Source organism: Nyctibius grandis, chromosome Z (genome assembly GCF_013368605.1).
Source record: "Nyctibius grandis isolate bNycGra1 chromosome Z, bNycGra1.pri, whole genome shotgun sequence".
NCBI lineage: Eukaryota > Metazoa > Chordata > Aves > Nyctibiiformes > Nyctibiidae > Nyctibius > Nyctibius grandis.
In genome coordinates, this window is record NC_090695.1 from 25,978,068 (window position 1) to 25,997,853 (window position 19,786).

The window sequence follows — 19,786 nt, forward strand, 5'->3', positions numbered from 1 at the left end:
TATTCTGAAAAGCAGAAGAAAAATGTTTTCTTGCAGAGTGAAAAGGTAGATCCTGATATACATTTATATATCTTTCTATAATGTAGTATTCTGTGTGCAACATCATTCTGAGGGCAGTGCCATCCCGAAGAATTGACCTACACAAAACACTTTATTCTATTTTGAATGCCTGCTTTTGTTATCCTGTTTTAAATACAGGATTATAGGGCCTTCACTACCACAGTCACGGAGCAGTCTCTGAAGTATTTTTCCTTGCAATGTGCTTTGTCAGAGAGAAAGATTGCTATTTTTCATCCTTTGAAGATGCATGCCGATAAATTCTTTGCCTTGTAGTGGAAGTGTAGGAGAATATAGAATTTCCTCACTTAAGTGCTCACTCCAACAGCTTTAAGATTGGGATCTTAAAAGGTTTTTTTTTGATTTGAGCCCATTCAGTCTGGATTTATCTGTGCACCTGCAATCATTTAAGCAGCTTCCAAAGTTTGGAAGTATTTGAACTGTAACAGTACATTATAGATCTTAAAAATGTGAATAATTCTACCTCCAATTAACAATTGTTCTCTTTTGCAGGTTTTCATTATTCCCAGTGGAAGCACTGTTTTTATGAGATTTAAAGTTGTATGACTAGCTGCTCATTTATTTCAAGTTGACTTACTAATTTCCACTCAAAAACCAAGCTTTTGTTTTTTTAGCATGATTTCTGCAGAAAGAGTTGCACTGCTTACAGAGGTAGCTTCTTGTTAATCCAATGTAGCAAGTTTACCTCCCTTTTGCGTCAGACCTAGCAATCAAGAGTCTTTGAGTCGTCTTAGTTTGGTAGTTCACTGAAAAAACAGCCCCACAAAAAGTTTTTGTTTGAATCAGCAAGCATCACTTATTTTGCGCAAGGTCAGACACAAGGAAGGCACTAGGAAGGCAAGGCAGAAATGACGGGAAATAGGGCCTCTTGAAGTAACAAGTTAAATTGGGTTAAGTGTAACATAAAACTATGCCTTGTTCTGTGTATGTGCAGTTTAATCCCTCCTGAACTGCTTGGCTAGTTTAGACCAGCTTTGACTACGGACTGCAGTATCTTAAATGATTAAGGTCTTGCAAGGCTGGACAGGTACAGGAGAGGGACTGTCCATGTGCTCAGCTGAGGGAGGATCCTGGGTAAACCCATATCTATTATAGATTCTAAAAATCTACACAGAGTCAAGAACTTAAAAAGTTTGGGAATTAGTCTGAGCTCACAGTAAATCGTCACGCACTAAACAGCAGAGACATCAGGCTTTGTGAGTTACAGCCGCAGGAGAACTATGTGTTTTAAGGTTGTACTTAAAATGTCTATTCCTGACACTCAGGTGAAGTTTTAGGGACAGTGAGCCACATTTGCTACAGCTTTTAGAGAGGAGCAGTGTATATAGTCTGTTGTCCCAAGGTTTTTCATTAGCAGATTGATTAATGACCTAGGCCATGCATTGTGCTTTCCTGCAGTCCATCATCCTGTCCTTTCCTTCCTCCCTTTTTCTTCCCTCCCTGTTTTTTAGAAACGGCAGTAGCCAGGCTGCTCTTCTCCACAATATGAAGGGATGCTGGGATGGCACTGCTGGTGAAGTGCAGAACAGCTCATCTATGTGTTGGAAATAGTTTCACCCCAGCTGAAAACTGTAATGAGTGCATAATGGGAGATAGCATTTGTTTTGTAAAATAATAAACTAAAATTTAAAAATAATATCTTTTACATTTTATTTTCTACATTTGGCCTCATATTCCCAAGCAACTGTTCACGTTTCACTCATTGCAGAAATGGCTGAGCTGATTGTGAAGTCATGGGGAAAAGTAATCTGAGAGCGCTAATCTCAGTCACTATCCTAGTGTAAATACTCTGCTCACGAAGCGGATGTTTTAAAATATAAATGAGTACAAAAGAACTGCTGATGAATTTGACTTTTAAGAGAAGAGAAATTATTGAATAACTGACTAGCTATTGAAATGCTTTCTTGTAATAAGTTGTAACCTTGAATAGCAGTTTTATCCTCCAATGGGAAACAATGCACTTTGCAAAAATGTCATTAAAAAGGAAAAAGTCTAAACTTAACACAGTTTTACAAAGTCATATTCTTGTGTGTTGAATTTCAGTTGGAGTTTTGTTATGGAATTCACTATGGCATCTTTTATTGAATGGTATTATTATTTAATTGGTAATGTGTTTTTTGAGATGATACTTGTTTCTACTGGGTTGAATGAGCATTTTTTTCCAGAAAGCTTATTAAAGTGAAGGCAAAATAAGAGAGGAAAGATATTTTTCAGTTCAGCAGATCTTTTACATTATTTTTCAGGACAAGAAGCCTTTGGTAGGAGTTCTGTAAATCCTGTTGGCCCCATTTCACTTTCAGTAATCAATAGGAGGAATATGTATGGTGAGACCTTACTGCATAGAGCTGTTGCTCATCAAGATACAGGCCTTGTACGTAACATAGTAAAAGCTGGTGGAAATGTAAATGCTCAGGATTACGCTGGTAAGTTGCAATTGTATTAAAATAGTGTTTTCAAAACAAGTATCTACTTATAACTAATAAAAGTGCATATTTTGAGTTTGTGCAGTGGACAAGACTGTAGGTTTGTGACTAGTCAGTAGATTATTAAATTTTTATTGGTCTAACTTGGTAATTGTTTGTAAGAGAAAATATAGATCTACGTATAAAAGTATATTAAAAAAGAAAATCTTTCGGAAAAAGTAAGCACTTAAAAAATTACAAAGTGATGCAGTTAAGTTTACTTAGCCTTAATTCAACAATCCTATGCGTGTTTATCACAAAACAGTCCCTTAATTAGATAATCAATGTAATGTCTTTTAAGGAATTTTTTTTTGGTCCATTTCACTGGCCAACTTGAGAGACCAAGATTTAGATTTTCCAGTTTAGTTTTTCAGGGACTCTGATTTTACCCATTGCATCTTAAAGGAAGTTGTAGCTTAATAATTTAGCACTGCTTTGATTTTGTAAAGTTGTGAGTATTTGGTATTTTGCATTTTTAATTCTTGACCACCAAAAAAACCAGAATGATAAATAGCAGCCAGCTATGAACTTTTTGATTGACACAATTCACCTTATCCAGCTTCATGTGTGATACTCTGTATCAAAGACATTGCCACACCCTAAAGTATCAATTGATTGTTTCAAACATAAGACTGTTGTTCCTTATTTTGCAGTTTCCTGTCTCATCCATTAGGCTCTGATAAACTTCCATAACAAAAGAGACAATGGTTTCGCAGACAGCTGGCTCATTTGGTAGAAAACTTTGATTCATTCATAGAGTGCTTCCGTCCTGTGCAGTGGCTAGGGTTTCACAGCTGTTCTCTGGGAACAAAAAACCTGTGTTGTGCCTTTAAAGGCTATTGCATAATGCAGGCATATAACAGACCAAAATTAAGGTAGAAATTCTCTGTCTTCTGGAATATATTGAGAGAGAGATTGGGTCAGCACCAAATTTCAGACTTCTACAGCATAGCATTCTGGCATTTGAGCTAACAGAGTGACTCATAATGTGTGTTAACTTGTGCTAGAGGTAGATGAGAAAATATTTTGTTGATGGGTTTCAAAGTCACCTGCTGACAACAGAGAAATGTTGATGGTGTGCGTTCAGGTGCAGCCTCTGTGGGCAAGTGTACTAAAGTGCACTGTTTCCAGTTTTTGGCCTCACAGCTGCTTCCTTTTTCTACCTTTGCACGTTTTGCTAGGCTGCTGTTTATTCATCCCCCAGACTCTGGCTGCTATTTTTTGGTGTGAAAGGAGCCTAAAAAAAAAAAACCCTAAAAATGTGTTTTAGCTGAACTCCTTGAAGCAATGAGGGGCTGACCTGCCCTTACTTCTTTCTTTTTTAAAGAGGGAAGTGTAATCAGAAAGAAGTAGAGTTGCCAGACCTGTGCCATTTTGAAATGCACTTTCATCTCAGTCTCTCTGGGAATCATTGCTCTGATGATTATATTCTGCCTCTGTGCATTTTCTCTTCCTTTAAAGCCCTTTGCCAGTGATTATCCATATCTTAGCCTGGTATTTTTCCTTACTCCTGTGCTTCAGTACTCTGCTTCAGTACTTTACTGAGTTCTTGGGTTCTTTTGGGTTTTTCTTCCTCCTTTTTATTTCCTGGACATAAGCATGTAGCATATGGACAGCATGGTAGAGATACTGTCTGTGCTCCATGTTTGAGTCTTGGATTCACAGTGCCTTGAGGGAGCTGAAAAACAGTTGCAGTGAAACTTGTGTCGTTCCTTGGTCTGGAGCATGCACAGTGTCCTTGGAGAATCATGTTGCTAAACTCTAGTGATTATCAATCGAACATGTTGCAGGTTCAGTTTTTCAGTGGGTTATTAGTACATCAGATAGAGGATACTTTTTACTGAGGGAGAAATAGGTACTTTCCCCTAAGTGAACCTTTTTTATCCTCCCTTTGACAGATTTCAAGCTTTTGTTCCAGAATATGGAGTCACTAGAGTTTCTTAATGAGATAGGCACTATAAAATACATATAAATGTTTTAAAGATGAAACTGTTAAAAACCATTCATCTTGAAGCACTGTCAACATTAGGCAATGTAGTTAAAACTTAGCTGAGTTTCAAGCATTCAAGAACAAAGCCTAATAGCACAAAATATTTGGACAATCTGATGCAACATCCTGTGCTCATAATAAACCCAATTCTATACAAATATACAATATTCTGGGTTGAGTGGTGTATAAGAGAGCCTCAAGAGTTTCTCTTTCCAATTAAATTAAGATAATTTTGCTTACTGGGAGCCTCACAGTCTTAATAAGCCTAATTCACGTATAAATTCACATATTTAGTATGTGAATTAGGCCCAGACAACCTTCTGATAATGGGAGGCGGTTGAAGTGTAAGGCTGGCCATCAAAATGGTCTTCTGGAGGGCATGCTGGTTTGAGAGATAGAAGATAGGAAGTGGAAGATCCCCTTGTCTTTTTCCCTTACTTTTCTCACCCTACAAAAAACTGTTGCATAATGAATGTTTAAGGAGTGATGCAAGGATATGCTAAACCCAGATCAAAGACTTACATTCCATCTTTTGATTTTCCTCAACACCTCCTTCATCGAGTAGAATTGTTCTGTGGGTCAAGAAGCTCATATCTCGGTTTATAACATATAGCTGGGAATGGGTATGGAATTTCGGGAAGGATTTTTCCTTGCTTTCTTTGAACACTCAAACCATTCTTGGATAGTCTTAAAAAACATTTTTATTTGGCAATAAAGACTCCAGGTCTTTATTTTGCCTCTTTCTTGCTTAGCTTCTTCAGCATGGCTATGTAAAAGAGTGCCATGAAAAATTATCTTGTTCTTAAAATAATATATACATTTTATTCAGGGAGAAATTGCTAAGATGTGGGTGGAATAATTTTTATTCTCTTCTTTCATAACAGAACTATCAAATCTAAAACTAATATTGTTACAGCAGCACCTAGTTCTTCAGTAAGTGCAGATTTTGACAGAATGAGATCTCCTAACCCTTGTGACTTTTTCATAAACATTTCTTCATACATCTTATTGTAAAATGCATCAGTTTTTACCTTTTCAGTATACTCTCTGAAATATTTATCAAATAATAGACAACCTAAAACTGACATAAATTTTTATAAATTATTTTACCCAGATGTGAAATACAGGTTTTTCTTTTTTGTAGGCTGGACTGCACTACATGGAGCAAGTGTGGAAGGCTTTTATAGGATAGCAAATGAGCTTTTGAAAGCAGGAGCTGATGTTAATGCTAGAGGAAATGAACAAATAACACCATTGCAAGATGCAGTTAAAGGTGGCCATTATGAGGTATATTCCAAATTGAGCACAAATTATGATTTAGGAATAGAAATGATCGTTGTTGGGTCCAGAAGGTCATATAATCCTTTTACATGTGAGTGGTATTTTCAGATTATGGGTAAATTCAGGAGCTTGCAAGTCCTTTCTGCTTAATTTCTGTTGAAACCATTCCGTGCTTTACAAGATTTGTCCAAAAGCAGGAATTAATTGTTTCTCTAACTGTTCGGGACAGTGGCTGAAGTACCGAGGAGTAGATTGCTAGAGCTTAATACTACTTGTTTCATTTATTTTATAATCACCTTGCAGAATAATTTATGACCTGAGCAGTCTTCTGGAGTTTTAATGACTTTTTTTCATGATACAGTAAACATGCGTGTAAGGTGTGCAGCCACAGCCATGCACAGACATTTTTTGTGTATTATCACATAGCATGGAGACTTATGAAGACATGGCTTTATATTTTGTATGGTGATAAACAGAAAGCCAACTGAACAGTCAATGTGAATTAACTATAAGTTTTATTGCCAAATGCTGTGGTTTCATAAGCCTGCATCTGAATTGTGGGTTCTCTTTCAGTCTGGCAGTGTCTGACTCTGCCTGTCTGTTTGTGCATGTTCATAGGGTGGCCCAGATTTATGTAGGAGTTCTGCATGTCCCTTTTATCTGCTTGCTGTTTCTTTCTCTAGAAGTGCACATATGCTACCTAATATTTATTGATTTCCAAGATTTAAAATTTTTTTCTTGCAGGATGTAATAAGTTCTGTCCCTAAACGTTTGCTGTCTTTCTGTTTCACATCGGAGAAAAGACTTAATCTATTTCTCTCCAAGTCTTCCTAGAGCAAAGAGGAAAGGTGGACTTTTGGTTAATAATTTTCTCTGAGACTTGAGAACCCCAAGCTTGGTTTTCAGCTTGTGGCTCAGAGACTCTTGCTGGTTCATGAAATATTTCTGAGTTCTGTGAAAGTACCTAAGACACCATGTCCATGGTTATGCATGAAGGACTCTGCGTCTCCGCAAGTAATATTTAGGGATCAACAACTTGAATGATATTGGAAGAACACTGATCTCATCTAGGTCACTTGGGGAATACCAACGTTATTCAACACAGAGCTGTGTTAGAGTTATGTGAGCTGGTATATCCACAGGGAATGGTACTACACGGTGGTGCTGTATTTATCAGGAGCAGTATAGTTGTATCACTGCAGTGACCTGTCAGAATTAATATTTATTCTTTTGACTAGCAACAAAATAGTGATAGTGATTCGGTAATATGACTTTTTGTAGTGTGGTATTTCGAGCTGTTTCTTTCAAAGCTACCTTCTGTGTGTGAAGCTATTATTGTGGGTTGGAAACACACCTTTTGAGTGCTTTATCCCTTTCTGCACCTGCAATATGGCAAAATAATTTCTTATTTCAGAAAAATGGTAAGTATATGATTGACTTTTTAATAGTACAGTTAAGGAGGAGAGAATACAAGTGTCATGTATAGCTAAAGATCTCATTAAAGAAGAAGAGTTCTCAACATTACTCATTGAAAAAATCCAAAGATTTGGGACAATTTCTGAAGCGAAAGATCGAACCCTTTTTAATTTGCTCTTTTGTTAGGAGAATGTATGAGTTGAAAAAACTTCACTAGCAATTTTCTCAGTAGAAATCTGGTTAGAAGTAATGAGGGACTTTAAATGCGTAGATGAAGGATGTGAGTCAAACACAGTCTGAAATGGTAACAGATGCTGATGAGAGAAAGGCAGAGGTACAAGTAAAACCACACTAGTGCTGGAATAAGGTGTCAGGGTTACCCACAGAAAAGAAATAATCAGATTGTAAATCTCCCATGTCTTAAAAAATTATTCTGCAAAGGTAGATGGAATATTTTGCTAAAGTGATAATTTATTGAATAACAACAGAATCAGGCTTTACATTTGTACAGAAATCAGAATGTTGGTAAGACCATCTGAGTGGGTTTCCTTTGACCAGATGTATATTGTACATCTGAAATAGCTGTCGGAACTTCCCATTGCAGTCACAGGAGTCACAAAAGACACACCTAGAGCACAATTTATTTTCTCCTAAAGTAGATATCCTAAATAGATAAGATGACTCATACCCTAAAATCACCTGTTATTTTCCACCAATCAAGAGCTATGGGGGCATGAATCCTACCCAGTATTTTGGGAGACCTTGGCTTAATGGCGTCAGGTTAATAACTAGAACGAATTCACAAAAATGAAAATAAGAAGACTATAGGATAATGGTGCATCTAGGGGAATGCTTTAGTTATATTAACTAGAATAGAGAGGGTTTATTTGTCATAGGACTTAGATTTGTTTTGGTTGCTCATGTGGTCAAGTACGAGAGAGAGAAGTGTGTATAAGGAAGGAGTATGGAAAATACTGTCAGAAAATAAACGATCTGAAAAACTTATTTTTCTAGATGGCAGAGTTACTACTTTGGTATGGAGCGGATCCTTTGTTAAAAAATGAGATCGGAAGGTGTGCATTAGAAGAAGCTTCTGACACCTCTATGAGGAAACTGCTTGAAAGCTATGTAGTAAAATCCAGAAGAGATTCAGTATCAGGTAGGAGAGAGTTATTCTGACATATCATCACCACTACTTTTCCTTAATTACTGCTAGTAATTCCATGGGTTTAGCCGTCTGATGCCTGATTACCAGTGGGCACTCCTTACCCAGCACAGTTGCTGTACATTGGCAAAATATAGAAGATAATGATGTCCAGCTCTTTCTTGGGCTGGAGCTACCTTTAAATGTGAAATGAAGATGCGAAGCACAATAGTTGTGGCCTGTCTAAATGTAAGATGGGGCGTGGCTGGACTTGCTGATGGTTGAGGTATGGCTTAGAGCTAGGGATAAAATTTGGTTCTAAACTGGCATAGAGTCTGAATTTTGAAGGATCCATAAGATGAAAAATGGAGAATCCAGGATTAGATCTAGATCTTAGGGGTTGCCAAGCCTTAACTGCTTATCCTTAACTGCTAGCGTTAGGGCTGGGACTAGGGTAATATTACTGTAGGTAATAGCTAATGAATTTCAAGGGGTTGGTAAGTGAACATTTTGGCTAAGGTGAGAGTTGTATCTCTTACAGTCTTAGGAACTAAGTTGAGAAGAAGGTTCAGAAGAGGCTGCTTGGTCAGGGGCAGGTACAAACAAGTGCCACGAGATAGGCCTTGATTAGAGTTAGAATTAGGACTATTGGACACCAATGGGCAAGTGTGGGCTATGGCATGTTTAAGTCTGAAAGGAGTCCCCAGTGCCTGGACTATTACCCATTATTGCTTTTCCATGTGGGTGGCAATGAAGGTGCAACACATAGTCCAAAGGCAATCAAAAGAGTCTTCAGGGTCCTGTGACAGTTGGTAAGGTAATCTGACTCAGGTAATTTTTTCCTCTATCCTTCCAGTTGTGGGCAGTGACACTGGAAGAAACAGATGGACCCAGTCTATTAATACATAGCTCAGTGACTGTTGTCACTGCCCCAGTTTTGGATTTTTCAATAATGGGATGATCTACATGGCTCCAGGCCTGCTGGCATCAGATGGGGTTCACCTTTCTCCAAGGGGGAAGAGGGTCTTTGCTCACGAGCTAATGAGGCTCATTGACAGAGCTTTAAACTAGACTTGAAGGGGGAGGGGGATAATATCAGGCTTGCCCATGACAAGCTGTGGGACGACATTCCAAAGTTCGAGGGATGGGTTGCTAGCAAGGGCCCTCAGCCTCTTGCTCTGAGGTGTGCTGCAAGACTGCAGCATGCTTGAAGTCTTATGGACATGAGCCAGGGGCTCCTGAGGTAGGAGCCAACAGGGAATCACCAGTGAAATGCCTCAAAGGAATTAAGGTGTGTTCCTCTAAAAAGGTGACATGGCCAACAGCCCGGCTGAAGTGCCTCTACACTGATGCACACTGCATGGGCAACAAACAGGAGGAGCTGGAAGCCACCATGCTGCTAGAAAGCTACAGCCAAGTTGCCATTACTGAAACTTGGTCGGACGAATCCCATGACTGGAGTGTGGCTATTGATGGCTACGGGCTTTCAGAAGGGACAGGAGAGGAAGGAGGGATGAAAGGGTTGCCCTTTACATCAAGCGATGCATAGATTGTGAAGAGCTGTCTGTGAAAAATAGCCACAAGCAGGTTGAAAGCTTGTGGGTAAGAATTAGAGACCAAGGCAACGAAGGGAACGTTGTAGTTGGTGTTTATCACAGGCTGCCTGATCAAGGGGAGCCTATTGATGAAGCCTTCTTACTCCAGCTACAGGAGGCATCACACTTGCAGGCTCTCGTCCTCCTAGGGGACTTCAGCCACCCTGACGTCTGCTGGAAAAGTAGCACTGCAAGCTGTAGGCAATCCAGGAGATGCCTGGAGTGCATTGAGGATAACTTCTTAAGCCAGGTAATAGCCTTACCAGAGGAGATGTGATACTGGACCCGATGGTCACCAACGCAAGTGAGCTAACTAGTGATGTCAAGATTGGAGGCAGCCTGGTCTGCAGTGATCTTGCACTGGTGGAGTTGGAAGTCCTGAGGGATATGGGTCAGGCAAAGAGTAAAGTCAGGACACTGAACTTTAGGAAAGAAATTTCCAGCTGTTCAAGGAGATAGTCAATAGGACCCCCTGGGAAACTGCCCTCAGGGACAAGGGAGCAGAACAGGGCTGGCAGATCTTTAAGGACACTTTCCATAGAGTGCAAGAGCTCTTGATCCCCAGGTGTAAGACATCAGGAAAGGAAGACAGGAGACTGACGTGGATGAGTCGAGACCTGCGGGTCAAACTAAAGGGCAAGAAGGAAATGCAAAGGCAGTGGAAGCAGTGACAGGTATCCTGGGAAGAGTATAGGGACACTGCCCGGTTGTGTAGGGATGGGGTCAGGAAGGCCAAGGCGCAGCTAGAGCTGAACTTGGCAAGGAACACAAAGAATAACAAGACGGGCTTCTGTAGGTATGTCAGCCAGAAAAAGAAGGTCAAAGAACGTGAACCCGCCTGATGAACATGACTGGCAAACTGGTAACAACAGACAAAGAGAACGCTGAGGTGCTCAACAACTTCTCTGCCTCAGTCTTCACTGGCAACCTCTCTTCCCACACGTTTCGAGTAGATGGACCACAGGGCAGGGACTGAGGGAGCAAAGTCCCTCCCACTGTAAGAGAAGATAAGGTTTGTGACCACTTCAGGAACCTGAACATATGTCAGTCTATGGGACCTGACAGAATGCATCCCAGTCTTGAGGGAATTGGCTGATGTAGTTGTCAAGCCACTCTCCAAGATATTTTAAAAGTCATGGCAGTCAGGTGAAGTCCCTTGTGACTGGAAAAAGGGGAACGTTGCACCCATTTTTACAAAGGGTAGAAAGGAGAACCCTGAGAACTACTGACCTGTCAGCATCACCTCTGTGAGAAGATCATGGAATAGATTGTCCTAGAAGCTATGCTAAGGCACGTGGAGCACAGGGAGGTGATTCAGGACAGGCAGCATGGCTTCACCAAGGGCAAGGCTTGTCTGACCAACCTAGTGGCCTTCTATGAAGGAGTGACTACATGAGTGGACAAGGGAAGAGCTACGGATGTCATCTGTCTGGACTTCTGTAAGGCCTTTGGCACGGTCCCCCACAACATCCTTCTCTCTAAATTGGAGAGATATGGATTTGATGGGTGAACTGTTCGGTGGATGAGGAATTGGTTGGATGGTCACATCCAGAGGGTAGTGGTCAATGGCTCTGTGTCCAGATGGAGATCAGTGACAAGTGGTGTCCCTCAGGGATCCATATTGGGACCAGTACTGTTTAGTATCTTCATAAATGATACAGACAGCAGGATCGAGTGCACCCTCAGCAAGTTTGCAGAGGACACCAAGCTGTGTGGTGTAGTTGACACGCCTGAGGGATGGGATGCCATCCAGAGGGACCTGGACAAGCTTGAGAAGCGGGCCCATGTGAACCTCATGAGGTTCAACAAGGTCAAGTGCAAGGTCCTGCACCTGGGAAGGGGCAACTCCCAGCATCAGTACAGGCTGGGGGCTGAAGGGATTGAGAGCAGCCCTGCGGAGAAGGACTTGGTGGTACTGGTGGATGAAAAGCTGGACGTGAGCCAGCAATGTGTGCTTGCAGCCCAGAAAGCCAACCGTGTCCTGGGCTGCATCAAAAGAAGCATGGCCAGCAGGTCGAGGGAGGGAATTCTGCTCCTCTGCTCCAGTGTTGTGAGACCCCACCTGGAGTCATGCGTCCAGCTCTCGAGTCCTCAGTAAAGGAAAGACATGGAGCTGTTGGAGCGAGTCCAGAGGAGGGCCACAGAGGTGATCAGAGGAATGGAACACCTCTCCTATGAAGGCAGGCTGAGAGAGGTGTTGTTGTTCAGCCTGGAGTAGGTTCCAGGGAGAGCTTATTGTGGCCTTTCAATACTTAAAGGGGGCTTATAAGAAAGATGGGGACAGACTTTTAGTAGGGCCTGCAGCGATGGGGCAAGGAGTAATGAAAGAGAGTAGATTCGGATCCAAGGACGATCCAGGGAACTATAGGCCTGTCAACCTGACCTCGGTGCCAGGCAAGGTGACGGAACAGATCATCCTGAGTGCCATTACATAGCACATGCAGGACAATCGGGGCATCGGGGCCAGCCAACATGGATTCGTGAAAGGCAGGTCCTGCTCGACCAACCTGGTCTCCTTCTATGACCAAGTGACCCGCTTAGTAGATGAGGGCAGGGCTGTGGATGTAGTCTATCTAGACTTGAGTAAGGCATTCGACACTGTCTCCCACAGCATCCTCCTAGACAAACTGGCTGCCCGGGGCTTCGATGGGTGGACTCTTCAATGGGTTAAAAACTGGCTGCTGGATGGCCGAGCCCAGAGAGTGGTGGTGAATGGGGCAAAGTCCAACTGGCGGCCGGTCACTAGCGGTGTTCCCCAGGGCTCAGTTCTGGGGCCGGTGCTGTTCAATATCTTTACAGATGATCTAGACATAGGGATTGAGTGCACCCTCAGCAAATTTGCAGATGACACCAAGCTGGGTGGGAGTGTCGATCTGCTGGATGGTAGGAAGGCCCTACAGAGGGATCTGGACAGGTTAGATAGATGGGCCGAGACCAACGGCATGAGGTTCAACAAGAACAAGTGCCGGGTCTTACACTTCAGCCACAACAACCCCATGCAGTTCTACAGGCTGGGGGAAGAGTGGTTAGAAAGTGGCCCGGCAGAAAGAGGCCTGGGGGTGCTGATCGACAGCCGGCTAAACATGAGCCAGCAGTGTGCCCAGGTGGCCAAGAAGGCCAATGGCATCCTGGCCTCTATTAGGAATAGTGTAGCCAGCCGGTCCAGGGAAGTGGTCGTCCCTCTCTGCTCGGCACTGGTGAGGCCGCACCTTGAATACTGTGTCCAGTTCTGGGCCCCGCACTTCAAGAAAGATGTTGAGGTGTTGGAGCGAGTCCAGAGGAGGGCGACCAAGCTGGTGAAGGGTCTGGAGGGTCTGACCTATGAGGAACGGCTGAGGGAGCTGGGGTTGTTTAGCCTGGAGGAGTCTCAGAGGTGACCTTATTGCAGTCTACAACTACCTGAAGGGAGGTTGTAGTGAAGTGGGAGTTGGCCTCTTCTCCCGGGCAACTAGCGATAGGACAAGAGGACACAGCCTCAAGCTTTGCCAAGGGAGGTTCAGGTTGGACATCAGGAAGAATTTCTTTTCAGAAAGGGTTATTAGACATTGGAATGGACTGCCCAGGGAGGTGGTGGAGTCACCATCTCTGGATGTGTTTAAGAAAAGACTGGACATGGCACTTAGTGCCATGGTCTAGTTGACAGGGTGGTGTAAGGGCAACGGTTGGACTCTATGATCCCTGAGGTCTCTTCCAACCTGACTGATTCTGTGATTCTGTGATTCTGTGACAGGGACTGCTGTATTTGGGAGATCCCATGATTAGAGGTTAGAGCTGCAGCCACTAAACGTCATCTATATATTCTGAGCCTTGGAAAGATTGGTGGGCTAAAAAAATGTTCAAAATTATGGTTTCGATTAGGATTTGGCTTAATTGGTGCTCAATAGCTGGGCCATTAAGCTTAGTTGAGGACTAAGACTGGCAGGATCCAGTGGACTAACAGTGATCCTAGGGCTAGGGTTAACATCTGGCATGCCAGATTCCCTGAAGTGGTGGAGAAAGAGTTGCCATGCTGTGAAATGCGTGTTAAATTTCAGGCTGGTTCCAGTATGAGTTGTTGGGTGGATCTTAGGGCTGAGGTTGGAGTTCATGTTGCAGTACAAAACAACAAAGGGTGATGAGCTAGATTTTTTTCAATGTCATGTGGCTAGTCTAGGTTTGGGAATATATTGGTCAGAAGTAAATGCGTAGAGTTGCATGGATTAAGTAAGTATATTAATATCTAGGGTAAGATCTTGGTAGCTGCTGTACTCTTTTTATGTCACGTTATCAGCACAGAGTATAACTGGAAAGCTAAAGCAAACCACTAGCAAGGCATTGAATTGGTGCTGGGGAATATTCTTGCCTATTTTTACACTATTTTAACCTATGCCTATTTTTACACGTTGGCTAAAGCCAATGACTTGGCTTTAGCTACTCCATCCCTTTCCCTGCCCATATATGTATATATATATATATACAGGGAAAGGTGTAAGCTAGGCTATCATCCCACCATCACTGGCTTAAGAAAAGTCTCTTGAGGATCAGGGAAGCCTGTTAGAAGTTAGGGAAATGTAGTAGCTCCTCTAATTTTCATAAAGAATTGCTCAGGTCACTAATCTTCAGAAAAAATTAGAAGCATAATGTCATACTTTGCTCTCACCTTTCCTGGTTTGTACAAGGTGCCATCTGCAACAAAGATCAGACTCCCAAGATTTTAATGTATGTTTTATATATTGTTATGTTTTAGATTTTAATAAAACCCTTATGGCTTGATAATTTTTCTGTATAGCTAGACGTGGTAAGTAATGTTACACACAAGATTGCAGACACGAGATGCTATATATCCAAAGTAAAGAATTACGGTCTCTTTTCAATTCTGTTTTTTTTCTGTCTTTCATTTTCATTTCAGGTGGAGGTGATTCAGAGAATATGTTAAATATTCAAAGTGTAGAGGATACAAACCTGTACCAGGTACATCTTTACAAAGATTCCTGATGTTAATTTGATGCTGAGCTGTTAAGGGCTTGCTAGCAGTCATCAGTGAACTAAAGCAGATGACTATTTCTAAAATGCGTTTCAAAACTCGCACATAATGTACTAGATGCTTCATATCCAGCAGGGACTGAAACAGAGTGGTGTTCAATGTTATGCCAATTCTTTGGTAAGCAGTTGCTGATCTGTACTGGTACTTGGGATAAGCTGCAGCCTCATGAAGATGCAAGACAGAGGCAATCAGCTGCCTCTCATGGACAGTGGTTCTTGCTGAGTTTTTGCAGGTGCTGCAGAGGTAATTTACAACAAGCATGGTACATCAGTGCCTCTTTGTACTTGCAGAAACATGACTTGAATGAAACTGCAAGATGTCGCCTGGCTTGTAGCAGTAGGATAGCTGCTTCTTGCCTCTGTGTAATAGATTGTGTTGGGTTTCTATAGGGAAGAGTTAGGGAGCCGCTGTCTTGCACAGGGGTTGCACAGTTATGCCATGAGACCTCAGTAAGATGTGGGAGCTAGTGCCTCACATGAAGACAAGACACCGTAATCAGTCACTTGGGTCATAGTTGGTTTGCATATAGCACAACAGCTTTTGGCATTAAAAGCTGTGCTCTCCCGCCTCTCATTTTCTTAGCTTTGAACAGTGATAACTGGTAATATCTGAAACACATAATGCAGTGTGCACAGATGCTTTATTCTTGCTTCCTGAAATTTTATGTGATTATGATAACTGTCCTTGTTACTCAGAGCAGTACAGTCTATGATGTCCTTAGAAATGTTATCCTATAACAGCATCTATGGTGTATAGGCTTAGATTATACTTTAAAACATTAGTTGATTGAGGTGTTGTAAATATTTAATTGGGAAAACCTATTACTGTGGCTGTGTAACTGATGATTTCAGTAGTTGTGTGAGTTGTTGCAGTGCTTGTGTTCTGGTTCTGTCTCCAGATACGAAGTAATCAACAGGTTAATTCCAGTTAGTCATTGGCTTTTGGAGCAATTTTGTTGAGAGATTGCCATTAGTTAATTGTGCATGGTTTTGCTGTGTTATTTCCTTTTCCTATAATTTCTTAGGATCATTGCAGAAAGGTTTGCCAGAAATGTGAAACTGTAGCTCTTGTGTATGACCACAGGAGCAATGTAGTTTTAATTCTTTAAAGGCAGAGCATTAATTTGAAACCAGTTCAATTTTCAGAAATGAGTAAAAGTGTAAAGCACTTGAGTAATATTTATCATTGGATTTCACCCATTAGTTTTTACACTTTTATACACATATTTCTTAGTTCCTTAATTTCTTTGTCCTGCTGTCTTAAAAAGCTGCATAGGCAAAGGAAATCTGTTAATTTTATAATGGCACAGTTTTCTTTTAGTGTATAATAATGCAATTTATCAGAAAATGAAATGAAGTATATGGCCTGTTTTGTAGATAGAATTAAATGCAGATAGCGTAGTTCAACATGATAATACTAAAGCATCAAAGGAAGTTTTGCTAAAAATGAGCAAAGCAGAAAAACAAATTTGGTGAAATGTACAAAAAAATAAAGTTCTTCAGGATTCTGAAGGCAGAAAACCGAGTGAAAAAAAGTACAAGTTCAAAAATGAAAATAGACCTGCTGTTCTTGTAGCAGAGGCTACAACCAAGAGTAAAACTATTCAGAAATAATGTATCATGTTAGATGGGCCTTATGTTTAGGTCCACTTACAACCCAAAGAACAGTTAAATTACAGAAAACTTATTTCCCTGATGCTGAACCTAATGAAATGGGCTACACTGTTGCTGTTTCTAATCATAATTGTTGCATCCCAATTAATGTTGCAGGAAACCTGGGCTAAGTCAGACAGAATTTCAGTAAGAACATGAGTTCAAGAGTGGTAACAGTGAAAATCCATTTACAGAAGGAAAGGGCAGAACTGGTGGAAGCTCAGCAATTTCTGTTGTAACAGGAGAGGAGATCACCAGTTCACATTGCCCCACATCAGTGGTTTCTGGAGAAAAAATGCCTGCACAGCATTCTCAGACTACTCATTTAACAGAACTTGGGTCTCAGTCAATACTTACTTGCTTTGGCTTCCTCTCACAATGTATCTGTTTTGAAGTTACAACAGGAAGTCAAGAGTTATGACAGTGATCAAGGTAGTCTCAGGCAGAGTAACAGTAGTAGCTTAAGTGACAGGAATCTAAATACTGATATGAGAATACCTTCAGAACAGATTATTTCTTTGCAAAACTTGACAAATCAAGTTAACGTTGATGGAAACAAAATTAACGGAAAGGCTCTAAGTTTAAAACTCTCTTTGCCTTTGAACAGATTTCCTTACAGACAGATGAGCCAGAACCAGCAGATTCAGACAGCACGGACATATTGCAACAGATTTTTGTAAATGAGGTGCAAAACATTTATACTAATAAATCTGAGGATGGAACCAGATGCATTGAACAGACACTTCAAGCAAATGCAGAAACACTGTTAGCACATGAGCTTTTAGCAGCTACTAATGGAGAAAGTGTTTCTGGAAGTCCTTATAATTCTACCAGTGGTGTACTAAGCACCACTGAACAAAAGGCTCCACAAACAGAGAAAGGAGGGAGGATCCTGCGCAATGCAGAAGAAAGTGTTGAAGGATGTCACATTGAAACTGAAAATGCTAGTAGTTTAGAGATTGAGCCTACAGCTTTACAACTCCATGTAAAGAACACACTTCAAATTAGACGAAAGAGAGAGGATCGTCAAGAGACCAACTCAAAGGGAGATTTGCATTTTGGTGTTAATGCAGGCAGCAAGTCTCCTTCTTCAGTTCAGATTGTGGAAAATATGCAGGAAGAAACCTCCCAGAAAACAGGTGTCATGTTTTATTTGAAAATAATTATTTTATGAGTTTGTTTTAAACATTCTGTGTATTTTATTAAAAAAACGCAGCTGTGGATCTTCAGAGAATGTATTTTGCCATAAAGAAATAGCAGACACATGGAATGTATTGTGGTACCATCCACTATGCCAAATTAACTATTTAGTAGTTTTTGCTTTGTATTTGTGGGGGCTGTTTTATATCCAAGTCCCCATTATATTTACCAAAATGTGACTGCAATGGTCATTACAATAAGAATTAAATTCTTAAGTACGTTATTTTTTTTAATACCTAAGAATCAATAAAGGTAATAATTTCACAAAAGAGTCTTTGAATTATTTGGATTCAGTCTCAATACATTAACATATAGTGAATAGTGGATAAAAGATTTATTCTGTTACAGTATTTTCAAAAATTGAGTGAGTTACTGCAGGCATTTTTTAACCTAGACTAGGTGGTTATTTTGACATTCATTTTAATATTAGTTATAATTTCTGAAATACTGAGTATTATGCCATAGATACTCTTCAGTTCTTTTGTTAAACCAACAGATGAAGGAGTGTTTGCTGGAGTAAGTGGAGCAGAAGGCACTGAAAAAAATGAAGAAGAAGGAAATGTAAAGACCAACATGCTTTCACAGTTAACTGAAACAGAAGTAGTCCAAACTAAAAGAGTAAAATTAGACCCTCAGGAGATAAGACAAAAGGCAGCCTCGTATTCCAGTAGCAGCAAAAACAAGCTTTCATCTAATCAATCACAATTCAGTCAAGCATCAGAACAGCAAACATCCAAGAAATCAGGTGAAAAGTTAATAATATGTTATAAAAACAGTGGAGCTTTTTTCCAGACAGGTATGAACAAGGTTTTTCGTAATGCATGAGGGAAAGTTTGGAAAAATATGTATAGCATGTTGAGCAAATAGTCTAGCGAGTTCCAAATACTTGAAATATTTCCACAACTTCTATACTGCATTTTACAGAATGCACATACTTACACTATTTTGTTCATGTTACATTCATCAGTCTTTCAGCATTGTAGTTGAGGGGATGCAGAATCATAACCGAGTGCTTAAAATAACATTAAATTGATCCTTAGGTAACTATGTTGCATAACTGAGAGTTTAAAAGAACACCAAATTGGTCTTCAGTTAACTGTTTTACATGTTACAGATCAAAAAAGAAAACCTGTCTCTCTGTATTTTTGGCACACATATATCCACTTAGATTTTATAGACTATATCCTCATCAGGCACAAATCAGCATAGGCTCTGATTGTACTGGTACATTTGGTTTTACCTGTAGTATACAATCCTGCTTATGTGAGGATAAGGATCTAGTGTCCTCCGATAGTTACATTCTCTTCTGCCTGCACCTGCATCTTTCTGTTTAGCAGTTTCATCCCATGTCTAAGACTTGCATTTGTCTAGTAGCCTTACCGTCACAACAGAGCTGTGGGCCAACTGATTACTCATCATAACGCCCAAGTATTTTTCACTTACTGCTTTTTTGGTAAAGCTGGCAGTCATCTTATGTACTCTGTTTCTTTCTGGAACCAGAGAACCATAGCACTCAAGACCTACTGAAACCAAAACCTGTAGTTCACATGGGATTCCCGCTCTCTTAAAACTTTTAAATGTAATATATTTGGACCACTGATGCAAAAATGTTATCCTCATATCATTTGGCATTCTCCTTAACCTGTGTTGAAATTAAAAGAACTATGCCATTAGAAAATAGGAATTTCTTGTGTAGCTTTGCCTTTTTACAGAATAGAGTATTTGTCTTTTCTGATTATCTTAGACAATTCCCTCATTTTTCTCTAGTAATTAAGAGTTTGGGAATTATTTTTTCTGGTTTTGATAGATTTTAAAATACTGCCACCTTAGGACCTTAGCTGCCTGTGACTATCTCCTTGTATTCTTTTGTTTTCCACAGCAATTTTCTACAACTCCTTACTTGTATTTGCTACCATTCCCTTCCCATTTTTAATGTATCATTTAC

General features: G+C 40.5%; 1 protein-coding gene across 1 annotated transcript in view; it reads left to right on the forward strand.

Annotated features, from left to right (window-relative positions):
• ANKRD31 (ankyrin repeat domain 31) overlaps positions 1–19,786 on the forward strand; it is a 73,606-nt gene that overhangs the window by 20,093 nt on the left and 33,727 nt on the right. Inside the window, exons 10-15 of the mRNA XM_068423370.1 lie at positions 2,322–2,501; positions 5,675–5,817; positions 8,242–8,386; positions 14,855–14,916; positions 17,249–17,780; positions 18,338–18,586. Coding sequence (XP_068279471.1) covers positions 2,322–2,501; positions 5,675–5,817; positions 8,242–8,386; positions 14,855–14,916; positions 17,249–17,780; positions 18,338–18,586 — 1,311 coding nt within the window. The remainder of the gene's footprint in view (positions 1–2,321; positions 2,502–5,674; positions 5,818–8,241; positions 8,387–14,854; positions 14,917–17,248; positions 17,781–18,337; positions 18,587–19,786) is intronic.